At 41.1% G+C, this 14,432-nt stretch overlaps 2 protein-coding genes across 4 annotated transcripts; both read right to left on the reverse strand.

Annotated features, from left to right (window-relative positions):
* Window positions 1-1,101: 1,101 nt before the first annotated feature.
* pigm (phosphatidylinositol glycan anchor biosynthesis, class M) lies at window positions 1,102-4,148 on the reverse strand. The gene is made up of 5 exons (XM_035412506.1): window positions 3,534-4,148; window positions 2,699-3,243; window positions 2,134-2,392; window positions 1,800-1,901; window positions 1,102-1,518 (listed from the first exon to the last, which is right to left on the reverse strand). The coding sequence occupies exons 1-5, from the start codon at window positions 3,702-3,704 to the stop codon at window positions 1,351-1,353; spliced, it is 1,245 nt and encodes a 414-aa protein (XP_035268397.1). The 5' UTR covers window positions 3,705-4,148; the 3' UTR covers window positions 1,102-1,350.
* Window positions 4,149-5,210: 1,062 nt separating this feature from the next.
* LOC118226204 (leukocyte elastase inhibitor-like) lies at window positions 5,211-14,161 on the reverse strand. 3 transcript variants are annotated; one of them, XM_035415619.1, is made up of 8 exons: window positions 14,027-14,161; window positions 12,048-12,224; window positions 9,707-9,799; window positions 8,915-9,055; window positions 7,769-7,886; window positions 7,018-7,160; window positions 6,070-6,237; window positions 5,211-5,886 (listed from the first exon to the last, which is right to left on the reverse strand). In XM_035415619.1, exons 2-8 carry the CDS (start codon window positions 12,213-12,215, stop codon window positions 5,479-5,481), a joined length of 1,239 nt encoding a protein of 412 aa, XP_035271510.1. In that variant the 5' UTR covers window positions 12,216-12,224; window positions 14,027-14,161; the 3' UTR covers window positions 5,211-5,478. The 3 variants fall into 3 exon arrangements, with proteins under 3 accessions (XP_035271510.1, XP_035271509.1, XP_035271511.1); XM_035415618.1 differs by having other exon boundaries at window positions 12,048-12,239; XM_035415620.1 differs by lacking the exon at window positions 9,707-9,799 and having other exon boundaries at window positions 12,048-12,239.
* Between the last annotated feature and the right edge of the window lie 271 nt (window positions 14,162-14,432).

Here is a 14,432-nt window from a genome sequence, read left to right on the forward strand (position 1 = left end):
TCTCTGAGGGCACGTCATAATTCCCAGAGCTATGCAAATAATAATTGTAAGTCTGTCCCATCCTCAATCAGTGAATGTGTGAGCATGGATGTCCTCCAGTGAGCATGCAGCAGCTGCTGCTGCTGTTCCCTCTGCAGGCTGCCAGGTGAGCTGCGTGCTTACTGTGCACGGCTTGCATGGCTGGCGCCCCGGCCGAACAGCGGGCATGACTATGACGATACGGGGAAGCGACTGCCAGCGCAACCCTCCCTCCCCGGGTAAGATCATGGCTCAATTCTGCATCACCCTATGGGACAGTACTGGCATGGTCAACACTCCAGACCACAGGTCTCTTAATTGCTCTGAGATGATGCCCAAGTTCAACCTGCAACCCTACATCCTTCACAGCAGCTTTTCTGACAGTCAGTACACTTTTGTGGCACTTCCCTGGCCGTGTTTAAAAACGAGGTAGCCATTATACTGACGCAGCATTCAGGTGGACCTTCTGAATGAGGGGCGAGTGGAGAGTATGCGTCAGAGGGGAGTTGAACACAGTTGTGTGACTCAGAGCAGCAGCTGGCTCAGGAACCCTGGCGCTCTTGGAGGTCATGCAAGTCAGCTGTTCCAGTCCTGGATGACACACACACACACGTGGCAAGGGGTCTGCCTCCTCCTGACCGCAGTCTGTGCCTGCGCCCTAAATTCTGAGCCTGACCACAGCAGTACCTCGCCCTTGCTAACCCCATTTGCACAAGAAGGCGATACGCGGTAGATCCCAGCCAGCCCGGTTTGGGGCCTGAGCAATGCTTCCAAATTTACACACATATCTCATTCAGGACAGCAGCTTGCGAGAGAGCACTGGGCAGGTGAGACACCAATAATGGATTCAATAATAGACGTTAGGCCTATATAAAAACTAATGGAAACTGTTTATTCCATCTGTGTCCATGAAAATACATTCACTGATTAAGCCAGGGGCATCTGAGGATATAGGGCAATCAGTGCCTGTTCACTTGTCATTGGCTACCACCTACTGTCCCATACAGGAATTACACCATGTGTGTTGTAGTATCCCAGTGAGTGAACTAAGAGCAAGTTGAGTACAGGGAAGAGTCACAGGAGTTGGACACAACTGCCTTCATCGGAAGGTTTATTTTTATATTAATATTAACATATAAACAAATAGATCTTAGACCTTGAGTGCAATCCCCTTTGGTAGGCCATAAACCCAACATACAAAAAAGTAATATAAAACAAACACACATTTCAAAAGTAATACCGTTTTTTATGTCAGTAGATGTACTGAAACCACTTCTCCACCAGATAATACAACCCACAAGTACAGCAGAAACTTCCAGAGGCTTCTTTGTATTAGTCCAATTTCTGGATATGCCGAATGTCTTCTTGTTTATAATGGGAAATTATCTGTACCAGTATGAAAGTGTTTATTGCCAGGAAAAGTAAGCCAGCAAGCCAAATTAGAACAAAAGTGTTCTGCCCTTCAAATTCCAGATAGTATGCTGGTGCCAACCAAATCCCCTGTAAGCCAAAGGGTAAACAAGTCCACTTCAGTCAAACATATTCTGGTCTGATATTAGCAAACGATTTAGATGCATGTACAACACCACCTCAAATAATGCCATAAACAATTGAGTCAGCAGCATAAGGTTTCCAAATGACAAAGCTCATTCTTCATCCTACATTGTACACAATAGCATAGTCAAATATTTCCATATTCCACAGGAGGGATGTGTATGTGTTTTCTTGGCTTCCATGCTTTCAGATCTCCACAGAATGTGTAAGAGTGTCTTAAGCCTTACCTGTCCGGCAAACCACAGCACAAGCAGACCCAATCCCTGCTTCAAGGACAGCGTAAGACGAGGCAGGACAAGAGGCAGCAAGCACAGATACCACAGGAAGTACTGCAGGAAAGTAAAATGAAACACTGTTTAAATACTGAACCCTTCTCAAACTTTAATAACAGTAACTACATAACAACTGCAACTACTACACATGGTTACAATAAAGCAACAACAGTAATTTATTATTATAATAATGATGACATCAGCAACTCCTATATGACTGCAAATACATGGTGTGTAGTGATCAGGTAACCTTTACTTGCAGTGGACAGGGGCAGTGTGGGTAATGTACCTGGGAGGTGCAGACTTTGTTGAAGCTGACAAAGATGGCAGTGTGCAGGAAGCAGCAGAAGGCCAGGTCAGAGTGGAAGGCCAGGGATGCCAGCAGGAGAAGAGCCAGCTGAGGCAGGAAGGCAGCCAGGCCCAGCGCCAGGCTCCAGCTGCTCTCGGCCATCAGGTACAGCATGTAGAAGTACGGAGAGAAGTTGTGGCGGATGTCTCTCCTCGTCAGGTGGTAAAGGTACGTCTCCTGCAGGAACTCCCAGCCATACCTTCCGACGCGCATGTGGGTAAAACCAGAAAAAAGTCCGAAAAAATCATAGTGAACCCATATGACCAGCTGAGATCATTTCAGCACAGTTAACCACTGACCATTTCAGCAATTAAATTATGTATTTTGAATGACATAGCCAATAAATGAATGCCAAATCTTGACATCAAATAAGGATGCAATGGAAAAAAACATTTCCCTCCATCATGTCTTATCAAGTGGCCTAACCACAACTTCAGTTGTCAATTTCTCAATGCTGTGGCAAGCAAACTTAGATAACTAATTCGTTGAAAAGGAGTAAACTCACATGTGGTAAAACAGGAGGGTGAGCCCACAGAAGACTCCTCCTGCTATAGAAAAAAACTGCAGCAGGTCCCTGTTTAGGAGTCCCAGGAGGAACCTAGCCATTCTCCTTCCCATGGGGATTTTGGTCTCACCAGTGCTGACCTTATCCCGTGTGCGAAGGGAGAGAGCTAGGGGGAGAGCATATGTCACCGGGTAAATCTTCATGTGGACCGACAGGCCATAGAAGAAGGCCGCCTTGGCCAAGTGCCTCCGCTCCATGCAGCTCAGCGTGCTCAGGACCAACACGGCCAGCAGGGACTCAGCGTTCCCACGGCTGGACACCCCCATGGACAAGGGGTTGAGCAGCCACAGGGAGCAGTACCCGCAGGCTGCCTGGCAGCTCATTCCCCGAGCTCGCAGGATATTGTACATGAAGTAGGACGAGACCACGTCGCACGTCACAAACAGCAGCTTCCCAAAGACAGGTGTGAGGAAGACGTTGGGGGTCAGCAGCCATGCCAGTAGTGGAGTGTAGCGGTAGGTGGCTCTGCGATACGGAGATGCTCCCTGTTGGACAGCACAGGGGTAAGAGGGAATATGAAGGGGAAAAGTGGGACAGACTTTTTTTCTGAAACACACCAAGAACGGGCAGAGACTACGGCACTCCAAGACTTCAGTCTGACACCTCTAGTTCGAACTGAACCGTCCACGAGGTCCATCACTGATCTAGAGCACTTTGTGATACCCATCCGATTATGTCTCTAGGGTAAAATGACTCCACTGATGACCGCAGTACACATAGTGGCCCCTTAAATACCCCGTTCTAGCATTATGTTTGAAAGCCGGTGTGAACAAACCTCTGTGATGAATTGTGAAGCATCTGTAAACACGTGATAGTCAATGTCTGTGTATTTTACGATCATCGTTTTGTCTTGATAAACTCCAAAAACAACCAAAACAACTCGTACGAAAAACGCGAAAGTAAACAGCGACCATTTTCTAAAAAACGTGGCCATCATCCAGTCCATGATGGAATTCGTTGTAATTCCTTGGTTCAAAGCTGTATTTAGCTTCTTAGTCTCCACAAAACCTCAATTGTAAATGTGTCTTAGGTTTGGTACAATTAAGCCTAATGGGAAAACTGGGCGTATCGATACATAATCTGCGCTTTCCTGTAAAGCCAGATTTGATTCCATAAATGCAAAATTGACTGCTAGCTAGCTAGTCGACTAAGCACATTGAACTCAGAAAACAAGTTCTCTCTGAACCGACCACGAAAGCTATCAAGAACCTATACATTGAATATAAGACGACATAATTGGCATGCTACATAGCTAACAAAATCAAATCTGTGTGCAGCCAATCCCATGAAGTTGTAGGAAAAGGTGATTCTCTCATTTTTACAAATTTTAAGGAGTCAATTCCGGGAAGCGAAAGCACAACACCGGATCACGTGACAACGGATAACCACCATAGACGGTGTGGAACATGACAGATAGAGTGGTGAGAAAGATGGTTGCGGAAACTAACAAGATGTATATGTCAGTGCCAAACTAGACAGTCGGTAACTTGGACGTGCGGTAAAATAAGTTTACCAAAATATTAAATTATAATGCACCCCTAAGGACAAACAATGATCTTGAGAAATATCTCGAAAGCAGGTCAAATAATCACACATTGAGTTTATTTTGTCACCGGCGTCAAGCCCGCTTCCATTTCGCTAAACGAAGTCAAGCTACCGGCTAATTGATTTGTTCTGCGCGTATACCACATGCATCACGGTAATATGTTTTCTGCACACTAGTGCCGCGTTACCCAATCTATGGGTCTACCTGTGATGTTAGTTTGCAGTGATGTTGTGAGTGTCAGCTTGTTGGGTTTTCTGTCCATGAGGAAGTATTATATTAGGAACATACAGAACTTAAATGAATATCCGGGATAGGCTAGGTTTCATCACGTGACCCAATGATTCAATGTATTAAATTAAAAATATTTACTCCTTCAGCAATAAACCATTGTTTTCAAGAACTTTTTTTCAAATAATATTGCTTCATTAACTTAGCTGTCAGTCATCAGAGGATTACTTTTTACGCACAGCTGATGCAGGTAGAATGCTGGTGCCCAAAGATGTTACTTAGGACAATCATGCAACCAAGTCTCCATATCTGGTTAAAACTGTGACTAATTATGTGCCGGGTGATGCATGGAAATGCAGTATTTAAACAGGATGAGCCATCTTGCAGTTGCATCAAGACTTTTCACTTTTATTTAAAGTGACTGTAAAGGTAAATCTGTGGAATGGCTTCAGACTACATTGTATGGGTTTACTGCAATATCGACTTATATCAGTCTGAACGTTTCCATCAGTTCCTATGTGCGGATTGACTGGGTGGAGTTCAGACTCAATGAGGCTGTTTTAGTGGGAGAGAATATTTATTTGCCTCAAACTATAAGAGGAGATATGCAATGAGACCAAAACATTTATTGGCTATTATGTCAGGTCCTTAATGACATCAAAAGCAACCTACACAGTAAACGTTTCCACACTTTTATTTTTTATTTTCGCAAATATGAAATTGGTTAGCAGATATGGTTTTCAGTTACATAGTGAGTGAAATATAATAAACAGGCATTAAATATTCTTTGGTATTAATCCAGAAGAAGATTTCAAAGAGGATACCATGGAAATAAATCAATGCCATGTACTACAAGAAACATGATTCAGTTGATTACATTCTTTTAAGGCAGACTTAATTTTTTTTAGACTCCAGGTTATAACTGGAAACTGTCAAGCTTAAGACTTCATGGGGAGCAGAAACGGCCATAGAACAGGATGCTCTGAGTGGGGTTGTGTCTGATAAAGAACAGGAAGGGATGGTCTGCAATGAACGTAATTGGCCGTGGCCTGGCGCATCGCAACATCATGACGGCAGCAGTGGCAGCAGCGGCCTCTGTGCCCTCCTCATTCACCTCCACAAAGGCCTTGTGCACCACTTTGGACACCACCAGTTCATTGCTGGGAGACATGCCAGAGAAGTCACTTTTGGACACATCGAAGGCATCCTCTATGCCCATACTGACCAGAATTTCTTTCAGGTCATAAGTCTCTTCCATCTTGAACTTGGGCAGAGCCACATTTACATCAACAATGTCCATCATGTCAGGCTGTGTCCAGTCGATGAGTTTCTCGTACGTGAGCTCCGTTTCCAACTGTAGGAGAAAAGAAGCCATTGGTCGAATTGTGAGTGAGAGATTCTCAAAGGCTAGAAAACTCCTTATTATAAAATACGACACGTTCTTATACTCTGCCAAGTTTAAACCACTGGGTATTGTCTTGATTGCCTTGTATGCATTAGAAGCCATTAAGTTATTGTATACCAAATTCAGTCTTACCCTCACAAGCCCTGTGGAGTCATCTTCAATCTCTTTGGGAAGAAAAATGAGCATGCTAAGTTCTTTACCAACGTAGGGCATCTCCAGAATCTGACAATTGACGTCGTGAATGAACGTGATACCAAACTTGGCCTTCTGGTGCATCATCTGCACTGGCTTACTTTCATTCTGAAAAATTCAAAATGGAGTACAGCTTTCAGATATATTTTTCAATATCAAAAGCAGTATTTTATATGATATTGCAGAGACAAATCATTTCAAGTGTGTACCCTACAGAGAGTGTGTTAAAGGATAATTCCTTTTTTTTTTCAACCTAGGTTTTCATAATATTTTCCACAATTCCTATTGGTTCTGATAGTATTTTACTCAGCTGCTTCATTGTGAAGTTTTTATTTTTTTGGTTTTCTTAGAGGTTTTCTTTCATCCAAATGACAATAGCTTTATAACAGCATCTATGGGGCATATCAAGATACAGGTTCAATTTAACGCAAACAAGTGCAGTTTATCTGAACTAGGGATCTTCACGATTAATCAATGATCGATTATTCTTCATTACACATTCACGTTGATCAAGCTAAACAATTAAAAAGATTAATTTTATTTTGGGTCACCTAACACTACGCTTCTTTTTCGAAGAAAACGTAACAATTTAAATTGTCCACCAGACAATTATTTTACCCTGGCCCACTGAGATAGGCTTTGACATCTACATCCGGGCACGTGCCAATTTCAAGTGTCTAAAAATGAAATGGTCAAAAAGAAGTTCATTGTGGGATCATTTTTATTGCAAAAATGGTGCTTGTACACCACACCACAATGCAGTGTCTGAGCAGCACCTGTGACTGAACATCACAGGGGATGAAAACCTCCATGTCAGTGTAGGCCACAGTTCTGAATTCTTTTGCAGTCTAACAGTAATCTGGAAATTGAGTAAGCAAGAGCAGTTACCTTATTCAGTTTGAATGGCACTTCCCTTGTGTCTGCCTCTTTGAATTTGCTGCTCCAATCACCCTTGAAATAGATAGCATTCACCAACACTAGTCTGGTCAGAGTGTCAACAGTCCCTTCCGGCAGCAAGTTCTTGATTTTCTCTACAAGTAAGCATAATCCAGTGGAGATGTACAGATGGGAGTGTCACACAAGCATATTTAGTAAGATAAATACTGCTACATATATGATGCATTATATTTTGAATAATGCAGATGTGGTTCATCTTCAAGGGGTATGAGATACGCTCAAACAGACAACACCTACAATACAAAATGCAGAACATGAAGTTTTTAACAACAAAGAAAGCCATCAGGTGCCAAATATTCTGTATCCTGAGGACAAAAGAGAGGCAGAAAAAAATCTCTAAATCGCTGAATAAGCTCCCACACTGCATGGTCATTTCACTGAGATACATGGCGTCATAGTATCTATGCATTTCAAAAAACAAATAGAACATAATATATATAGTATTGCACATTACCTACATGTTAAGCATGTCTAGATATTTTAGTCTGGCTTATATTTCATACAATGCCTAATTGTTGCGGTATACCCTTCACATTCATTAACACATCAAACAAGAGGTAAAACTATGTGAACTGATAACTGCCAACAGTCTTCCTCATCTTGATCATTTCAGTGGAATCTGTAGTTCAGATTTCAAAAGAAAGTCTCTTGCGCCTGCACATGGGTGTGTAACTGCAGTTACCTTGAGTCTGCTTCTCCACCCAGCTGTTGATGTTCACCCTGGAATCCTCTGCTTTTGATAAGAAGTCAACGGTCTCCAGCTCAGCCTGATAGAACTTCTTTGTGTCCATAATGTATTTCTACAGATTCACAAAGATAGTGGACGTTTACAGGTTTCCTGTGTTCTAGCCTGGCTTTCACCTAAAAATGATCAATGCTCTCCAGAGGTTAAATATAATCTCACAAGAAATTTTTGGTAGAAAAATGACATATTAATAATAATAACATATTATTATACAGTTAATTATACAGTTTACAGTGTAAACAGGAAAATGAACAGCAAGGATTAACAGCAGAAGTACACGTCAGTCACGGTGTCATGAATCATGTGTTTATAATCAGCATGTCAAGTTTAAGGTCTCTTTGTGGATTGTTCCAATTGTACAGTGTAGTCCAGAGTCCAGTCATTTAAAAAAGTGCCATTTCACTAGAATGAAGGCGATACCTTTAGGAATCCCCGTAGAACAGAGCTGAGGTAAGAAGGAAGCAGCCTAATTATTGCCTTAAAAATGATTATATACCAGTGGATGGTTCTATGTAGATTTAAGGATGTTAGTCCGGACCATTCATATAAAAGACAGTGGTGGTTTAGCGATTTAGCATTTAGCGATTTAAATGTTGTGCAATATGCAAATCTGCACCTAAGGTATGCATGTAAATGCATGTCCATAGTCTAAAACGGGAAAAGTGACCACAGTGTGACTCTTCATTGTCTCAAAAAAAAGTTTTATTTCCAAAAGCCTTAACTCAACTTTTTTATTTATTTTAATTTCTCAATTTCAGTCTCTTCATTTTTTGAAAGAGAAAAAAGCATATGGGTTTTTGTGCATCCAGAGAAGGTGATTGCTTATGTATTTCCAGCTTAGCTTGCTTGCACAAAAGTGGCTAGAGCATCGTTCACATATTTTTTTTTCCATAAATCTATCTATATGGAGCACTACCTACACACTCTTCAGGCAGTCAGGCCTAGTGCTATATTACAACAGAATTCTCCTTTCACTGAGGAATATGAAAAAAATATATATATTGTTGACAATGTGCCAGATTTGTGAACAAATAAGCCCAATCTTGAAAAGTCTACTTATGATCTGCTTGGTTAGAATGTTACCTCCACAAACGTGTAGGACTGCTCCCCAAACAGGCGATTTGCCATGCTCAGCACATACGGGGCACCCTCTTTGTTGAGTTCAGACGTCAGTTTGCTGAATCCATTATGAATGTCGTCGTCAGCTTTGTGAAAGTGGAGAGACTGGTGACAGATACAGAAAAATAATTTCAGACACTGGAAAATGCAAGCAAGGCATAAAACTGCTTCAGTTCCTCCGCTTTGGAAAAATCTTACCAACACTATCTATCTAAATCTAAATATGCAAATATAACTGAAATGAATCCTTTGATTATGCCATTAGCACTTTCCATTGTAAAACAAGTATTTTATTTCATATAAGCAATAGGACACAAAAAGTGGTAACTGGATCTTTATTAAACCCTAAAAATTCAAAAGAACAACAAGGAAGAAGGACTAATGGCGTTTTATTAAAAAAACAAAAAATGCCCTTAACAAAACTTTCAGAGTTTGTCTTTTTGTCTGTTAGTCTATTACAAAGATTATTTTCTTTGCTCATTATTTATCAGAAAACACAGTTATGAGTATACCATTAGATACTTGAGAATTACATTTAAAGACATTGTTTTGTCTTTAAATGTTAAATACAAAAGTACACAAAAATATGAGCACAGTTAAAGGTAAAGACAAACTCTGTAGCAAATTGGTAAGGCAAAACACCAAGATACCTCAACCATCGCTCACCAGTCACCCAACCAACACCCATTGTTAACCCAACTAATAGGCACCCCATCGTGGTTAGTAACTCCAGCAGCAGTAACTTTGTTTTATCACCTCCAACATATCCCTTTGAAGCTGGGGTTTTTGTACTTGCTGTTGCAGTCCAGGGTTAACTTCAGGGTTCTTCTCTTTCGTAAAGCCAAGCACCTACAGCATCATCAACATTTTCAACACTGTGATGACACTGAGTTACAAGTAGAGAAATATTTTTTTCTTGAAATTCAAATGACAGTGTAGGATAAGTCCTGCATATAAATACTAAGCCTTGTGTCAACAGATCCTTAACAAACTCATGAGAGCACTGTAAATTGGACATACTTGGCGAGGGGGACTTTGCAACAGAGAATATTTGAGAGTATGATTCTATAATTCTTGGACATGTAGTAACAGGGGCCACCCACAAATGTACCTCAAACAGCACGGTGTATAAATTACTGTGCAAAAGATAAGAGTTGCCCAGCCCTGAACACGCCCATTTTATAACCTCAATTCCACACGGGCACTTAGTCATTGCATGTTGCAATGTGTGTCATGACTGCCCTTATGACAATACACTGTTGCAACCCGCAGTCTGTCTAGCAGCCAGTTGACTTTAGTTTTAACCAAATAATATTCTGGTTCAACCTTACAGATTTACAATGGTGTATGAAAATAAAACAAATAGCTGGATACAAGACTTTCAGCCACTACTGTAGATAAGAAATAGAACATAATACAAACTCTTGGACTCACTCCTATGGTCTTAATCAGTTAGTGGACATTTAGCTGAGGAACAGAAATAAAAAACATTATGACAGTTCTACAGTGCTATCTAAAGAAATGTGCAGATTACCCACTTCAGTGCAATTGAATGGTCACGAAAGTTAATCAAATAACATGCTCACAATGAATCAGGACCGCATTTTAACACAAAGACAATTTTCTGAAAGGTCAAGTTTCTTCTTACAACATTTTTCTCCTCACAATATTCATTCATCATCACTAATGCCTATTGATTTAGTTAGTCAACAATTCTTTTCCCAATCGCAGCAAGTCAATAGAAACTTAAGCCTCCCGCCATGCTACAGTGCAAGTACACACCCATATAACACAATAACCCATCTGTATGCAGAGTACAATCCCCATCTTTCATCACCAGACACTTTGGACATTTTGGATGGAACCCCATTCATCCAAAAGATATTCTCTAATTTGGTGTTTTGATTATGGCAGTGGAAATCGCTGTCTAACACGTCAGTCCAAAATCTCCCATAGCTGCTCAATTGGGTTGAGATCTGGTGACTGCGAAGGCCGTAGCATATGATTCACATCATTTTCATACTCATCAAACCATTCAGTGACCCCTTGTGCCCTGTGGATTGTCATCCTGGAGAGACCAGTCCCATCAGGATATAAATGTTTCATCATAGGATAAAGGTGATCCCTCAGAATAACTTTGTATTGATTTGCAGTGACCCTTCCCTCTAAGGGGACAAGTGGACCCAAACCATGTCAGGAAAATGCCCCCCACAGCATGACATATCCACCGAACCTCCTCACTCTGGCGGTCAGGCCTGTACCGTTCTCTTGGTGCACACCACATATGCACTCGCCCACTTGTGGAGAATATGATGAAGGATGACTCATCTGACCATATCACTGTTTCCACATCTCCGTAGTCTTTGTAATGACAGGTTTATGCACTGCAACCCTACTATAATATCCCTCTCTATGTAGTTGTCGTCGGACCTTTCTTGCTGACAGTCTGATCATGTCCTGCAATAACATTCTCAGTCACCTGAGGAAGAGTTACTCTTCAGTTTTTCCTTAGTACATATTGTACTAATGAATGAGCGTCACAGTCATCGAATGTGCACTTTTGTCCATAATATCCAACCCTATTTTCTGATGTCTTTCCCATAGATGTAAATGCAAATGTCACTTTAGTCACTGTTCCCATTGAAACACTAGCTTGTTGAGCAGTCTTTGTGACTGAAGCTCCTGCTATCCGTGCCCCAATAATGAACCCTCTTTCAAAGTCACTTAGATCTTTCCCTCTTGCCATCTTGATCCGATATCAAAGTCAACTAAGCCTGCTCAGCATTTCTATACATGCCACAGAGCATGAATGGATGTTAATTGCTTAATTTTATCATGCAGTACACCCGTATGGGAGCATCTGCATTTGTTATGTTTCTCCACTCATTGATTCAGGTTTTTTTTAAATTTTCCACTCGTCTGCATATAAATATATTTATATAGAAATCTAATAAGTGGTTGATGCCTTCCAGAATAACTGTTACACTGAGTTTTCTGAAGTACAGTAAGCTTACTACCTCATACAGAATGTATCTATGTATTAATGCAGTAGGGTGTTGGGATGTCTGAGAGTGGCACTGTGTCCGGCTGAACTCACCTTGGACATCTGTGTAGCTGTGTTGCCCCGGGCGCCCATGTACACCATGGCCAGAGCAGAGGAGATGCTGAGTGGTGAGTAGAAGATGTTGTCCACTTTCTTACTCTCACTTATCTTCTTAAACAGGTCCAGGGAGAAGTTGGTGTTTGCAGCAGTCAGTGACTTCATTGTTGGTTTCTTGGTAGGGCACAACTTTCAGAATAAAATGCATCATGCAATAGGAGCAACATCTTTTTCCTTTGTGGAATAGTATGTAAAGTAAACAGTTCTTATCAACTCTTATCTTTGTATGGCCAATGTACCTTTATCAACAGTCCCTATCCACACAAAGTTCAAGCAGGTAGACTATGATGGTAATTCCTCCTATAAAATCGATTACTTCAGGTAACTGACCAAACACATTTAAACATATGCATTTTAAAGGTTTCAGGCAACTGGATACAAATTGTGGTTATATTCAACAGAAGTGACAATTGATTTCTTTCAGGTTTTTAATCAAATTATAATAATTAAATTGTTATAAACACTATTCGATTATTGTGATCTTTTAAGCAGATAAGGGTAGGGTAGGCGTGTCCTATGCTCACAAACATTCATATCCATAAGACACGCCCTATGTAAACCATTCCTCATCGCTAGCTAAGTTACAGTTGGTTAGAGCAGTAACCTTAGACTATCAACAAAAGAAAGCAACACAAATTAGGCTTTACTATTGTATAGTGAAACCTGAAGATCATGTGTATGTGCAATACGGTTGTAACACTGAGCTACTGTACACTAACATTAGACTCTATAGCAGTCTAAAACTCTGGACATTATACCTGAAAAAAAGAAAGTCTTTGATTCCACATGTCTAAGCTTGAAAGCTACTTAATTGTCGCTATCTAACAGTAGGCCTACTTACCGATCCACTGCATTATGCGACAAGTTCCAGGCAATAATGTGCAATGCAAAACCTGTACAGGTTATTGTAATATTGCAGTGCCTGCTAATAAATAAAACCCATTTCTTGAAGTTCTCTTCATTTTTTTATTTATAAGAAAAAAGCATATTGCTTTCTCCGCATCCAGAGAATGGGCAATGCTTAGATATATTCAACTTAGTTTGCATTACCTGCACAAATGTGGCAAGAGCGTCATTTAAAAAAAAAAAGATTTCACTGCACTTAGGTTTTTTGTTACACAACTAACACTCAGTTAACCTGGCCCACTGAAAACCTTGTTAAGTCTTATTAAGTCCGCCAGTTTCCAAGTTCGGGTAAAACCGGACCGTTGGATTCAGCAATACTCCGCGAAATAAGTACATCGTCCAGGGATTTTAAGTACGCTACGCCACATTTAGGCTTAGATAAAATTTCGCCTAGCTGAACACCTTTCTCATCCAGTGTACTCAACAGTTATCCGCAATAGTAGGCAAGTGCGCTTATTCAGACACGGCCTAGGCTTAGGCTACTGGTTTGTCTTGAATATCCGCATTTCTGAAATTTCTTAAATAGATGTAACATCCAGCCGCAAAAATCCAAGTTTTCTATTTTTGGACTGCTCTGAATGACGAGAATCTCCCTAAATGTCTATGAACAGCAGAAAAGAGTCATGGGTACTGTAATACTGACAGCCTCTGACAGCGCACTCCAAAACTAGCTTACAGTGGTATTCAGCACCACAGAGGCAAAACTAGCACATGAATCATGAATCCTACTACAGGGTGGAGCAAAATGCCTTCGCTCCGTGAAAACAGCATGAAGCAGCATTTAGTTCTATGGCTGGACATAAAGATTAACTAGCTTTACAACCAGCTGTAGAACACGATTAAATCATTCTTAGTTTTTCAATCTACACATTAAACCTAAATAGCAGAAACTGAAAATTCATATTTTCCTCGTTAGCTGATACTGTTACTCTATTGAGAAGCTAAGGTGTAATTGTCTATAGAAGATCGCGCTAAATGTCTCACTGAAAGTCTAAAGAGGTTGAACTTACTTTTTGTTATCGTGCTGGAGTTAAGTTTCAGTCAACCTGAGATGTGCGTGAAACTCAGCTATTACTTCACGGAAGGAGTGGCACTTGTCAGCGACGCACGCCCACATCGTACAGCTGTCGTATGTTCTTCCTTGTTTTACTACGGCGAGTCAAGAGGCACAAACGGCACGCAGTAGACGTGCCTAAGACACTCATTGCGCGGCTGTGCCCACGTCTCGTTGTAGTTTTTGAAGGAAAGAACTCGCCTCACAGAAAGAAGGTTTTTGGTTCGATTCCCGGCCTGGGTCTTTCTGTGTGGAGTTTGCATGTTCTCCGTGTCCGTGTGGGTTTCCTTCGGGTACTCTGGTTTCCTCCCACAGTCCAAAGACATGCAGGTAGGCAAAGACTCTAAATTACCCCGTGTGGC

This window comes from Anguilla anguilla, chromosome 4, assembly GCF_013347855.1.
Source record: "Anguilla anguilla isolate fAngAng1 chromosome 4, fAngAng1.pri, whole genome shotgun sequence".
NCBI lineage: Eukaryota > Metazoa > Chordata > Actinopteri > Anguilliformes > Anguillidae > Anguilla > Anguilla anguilla.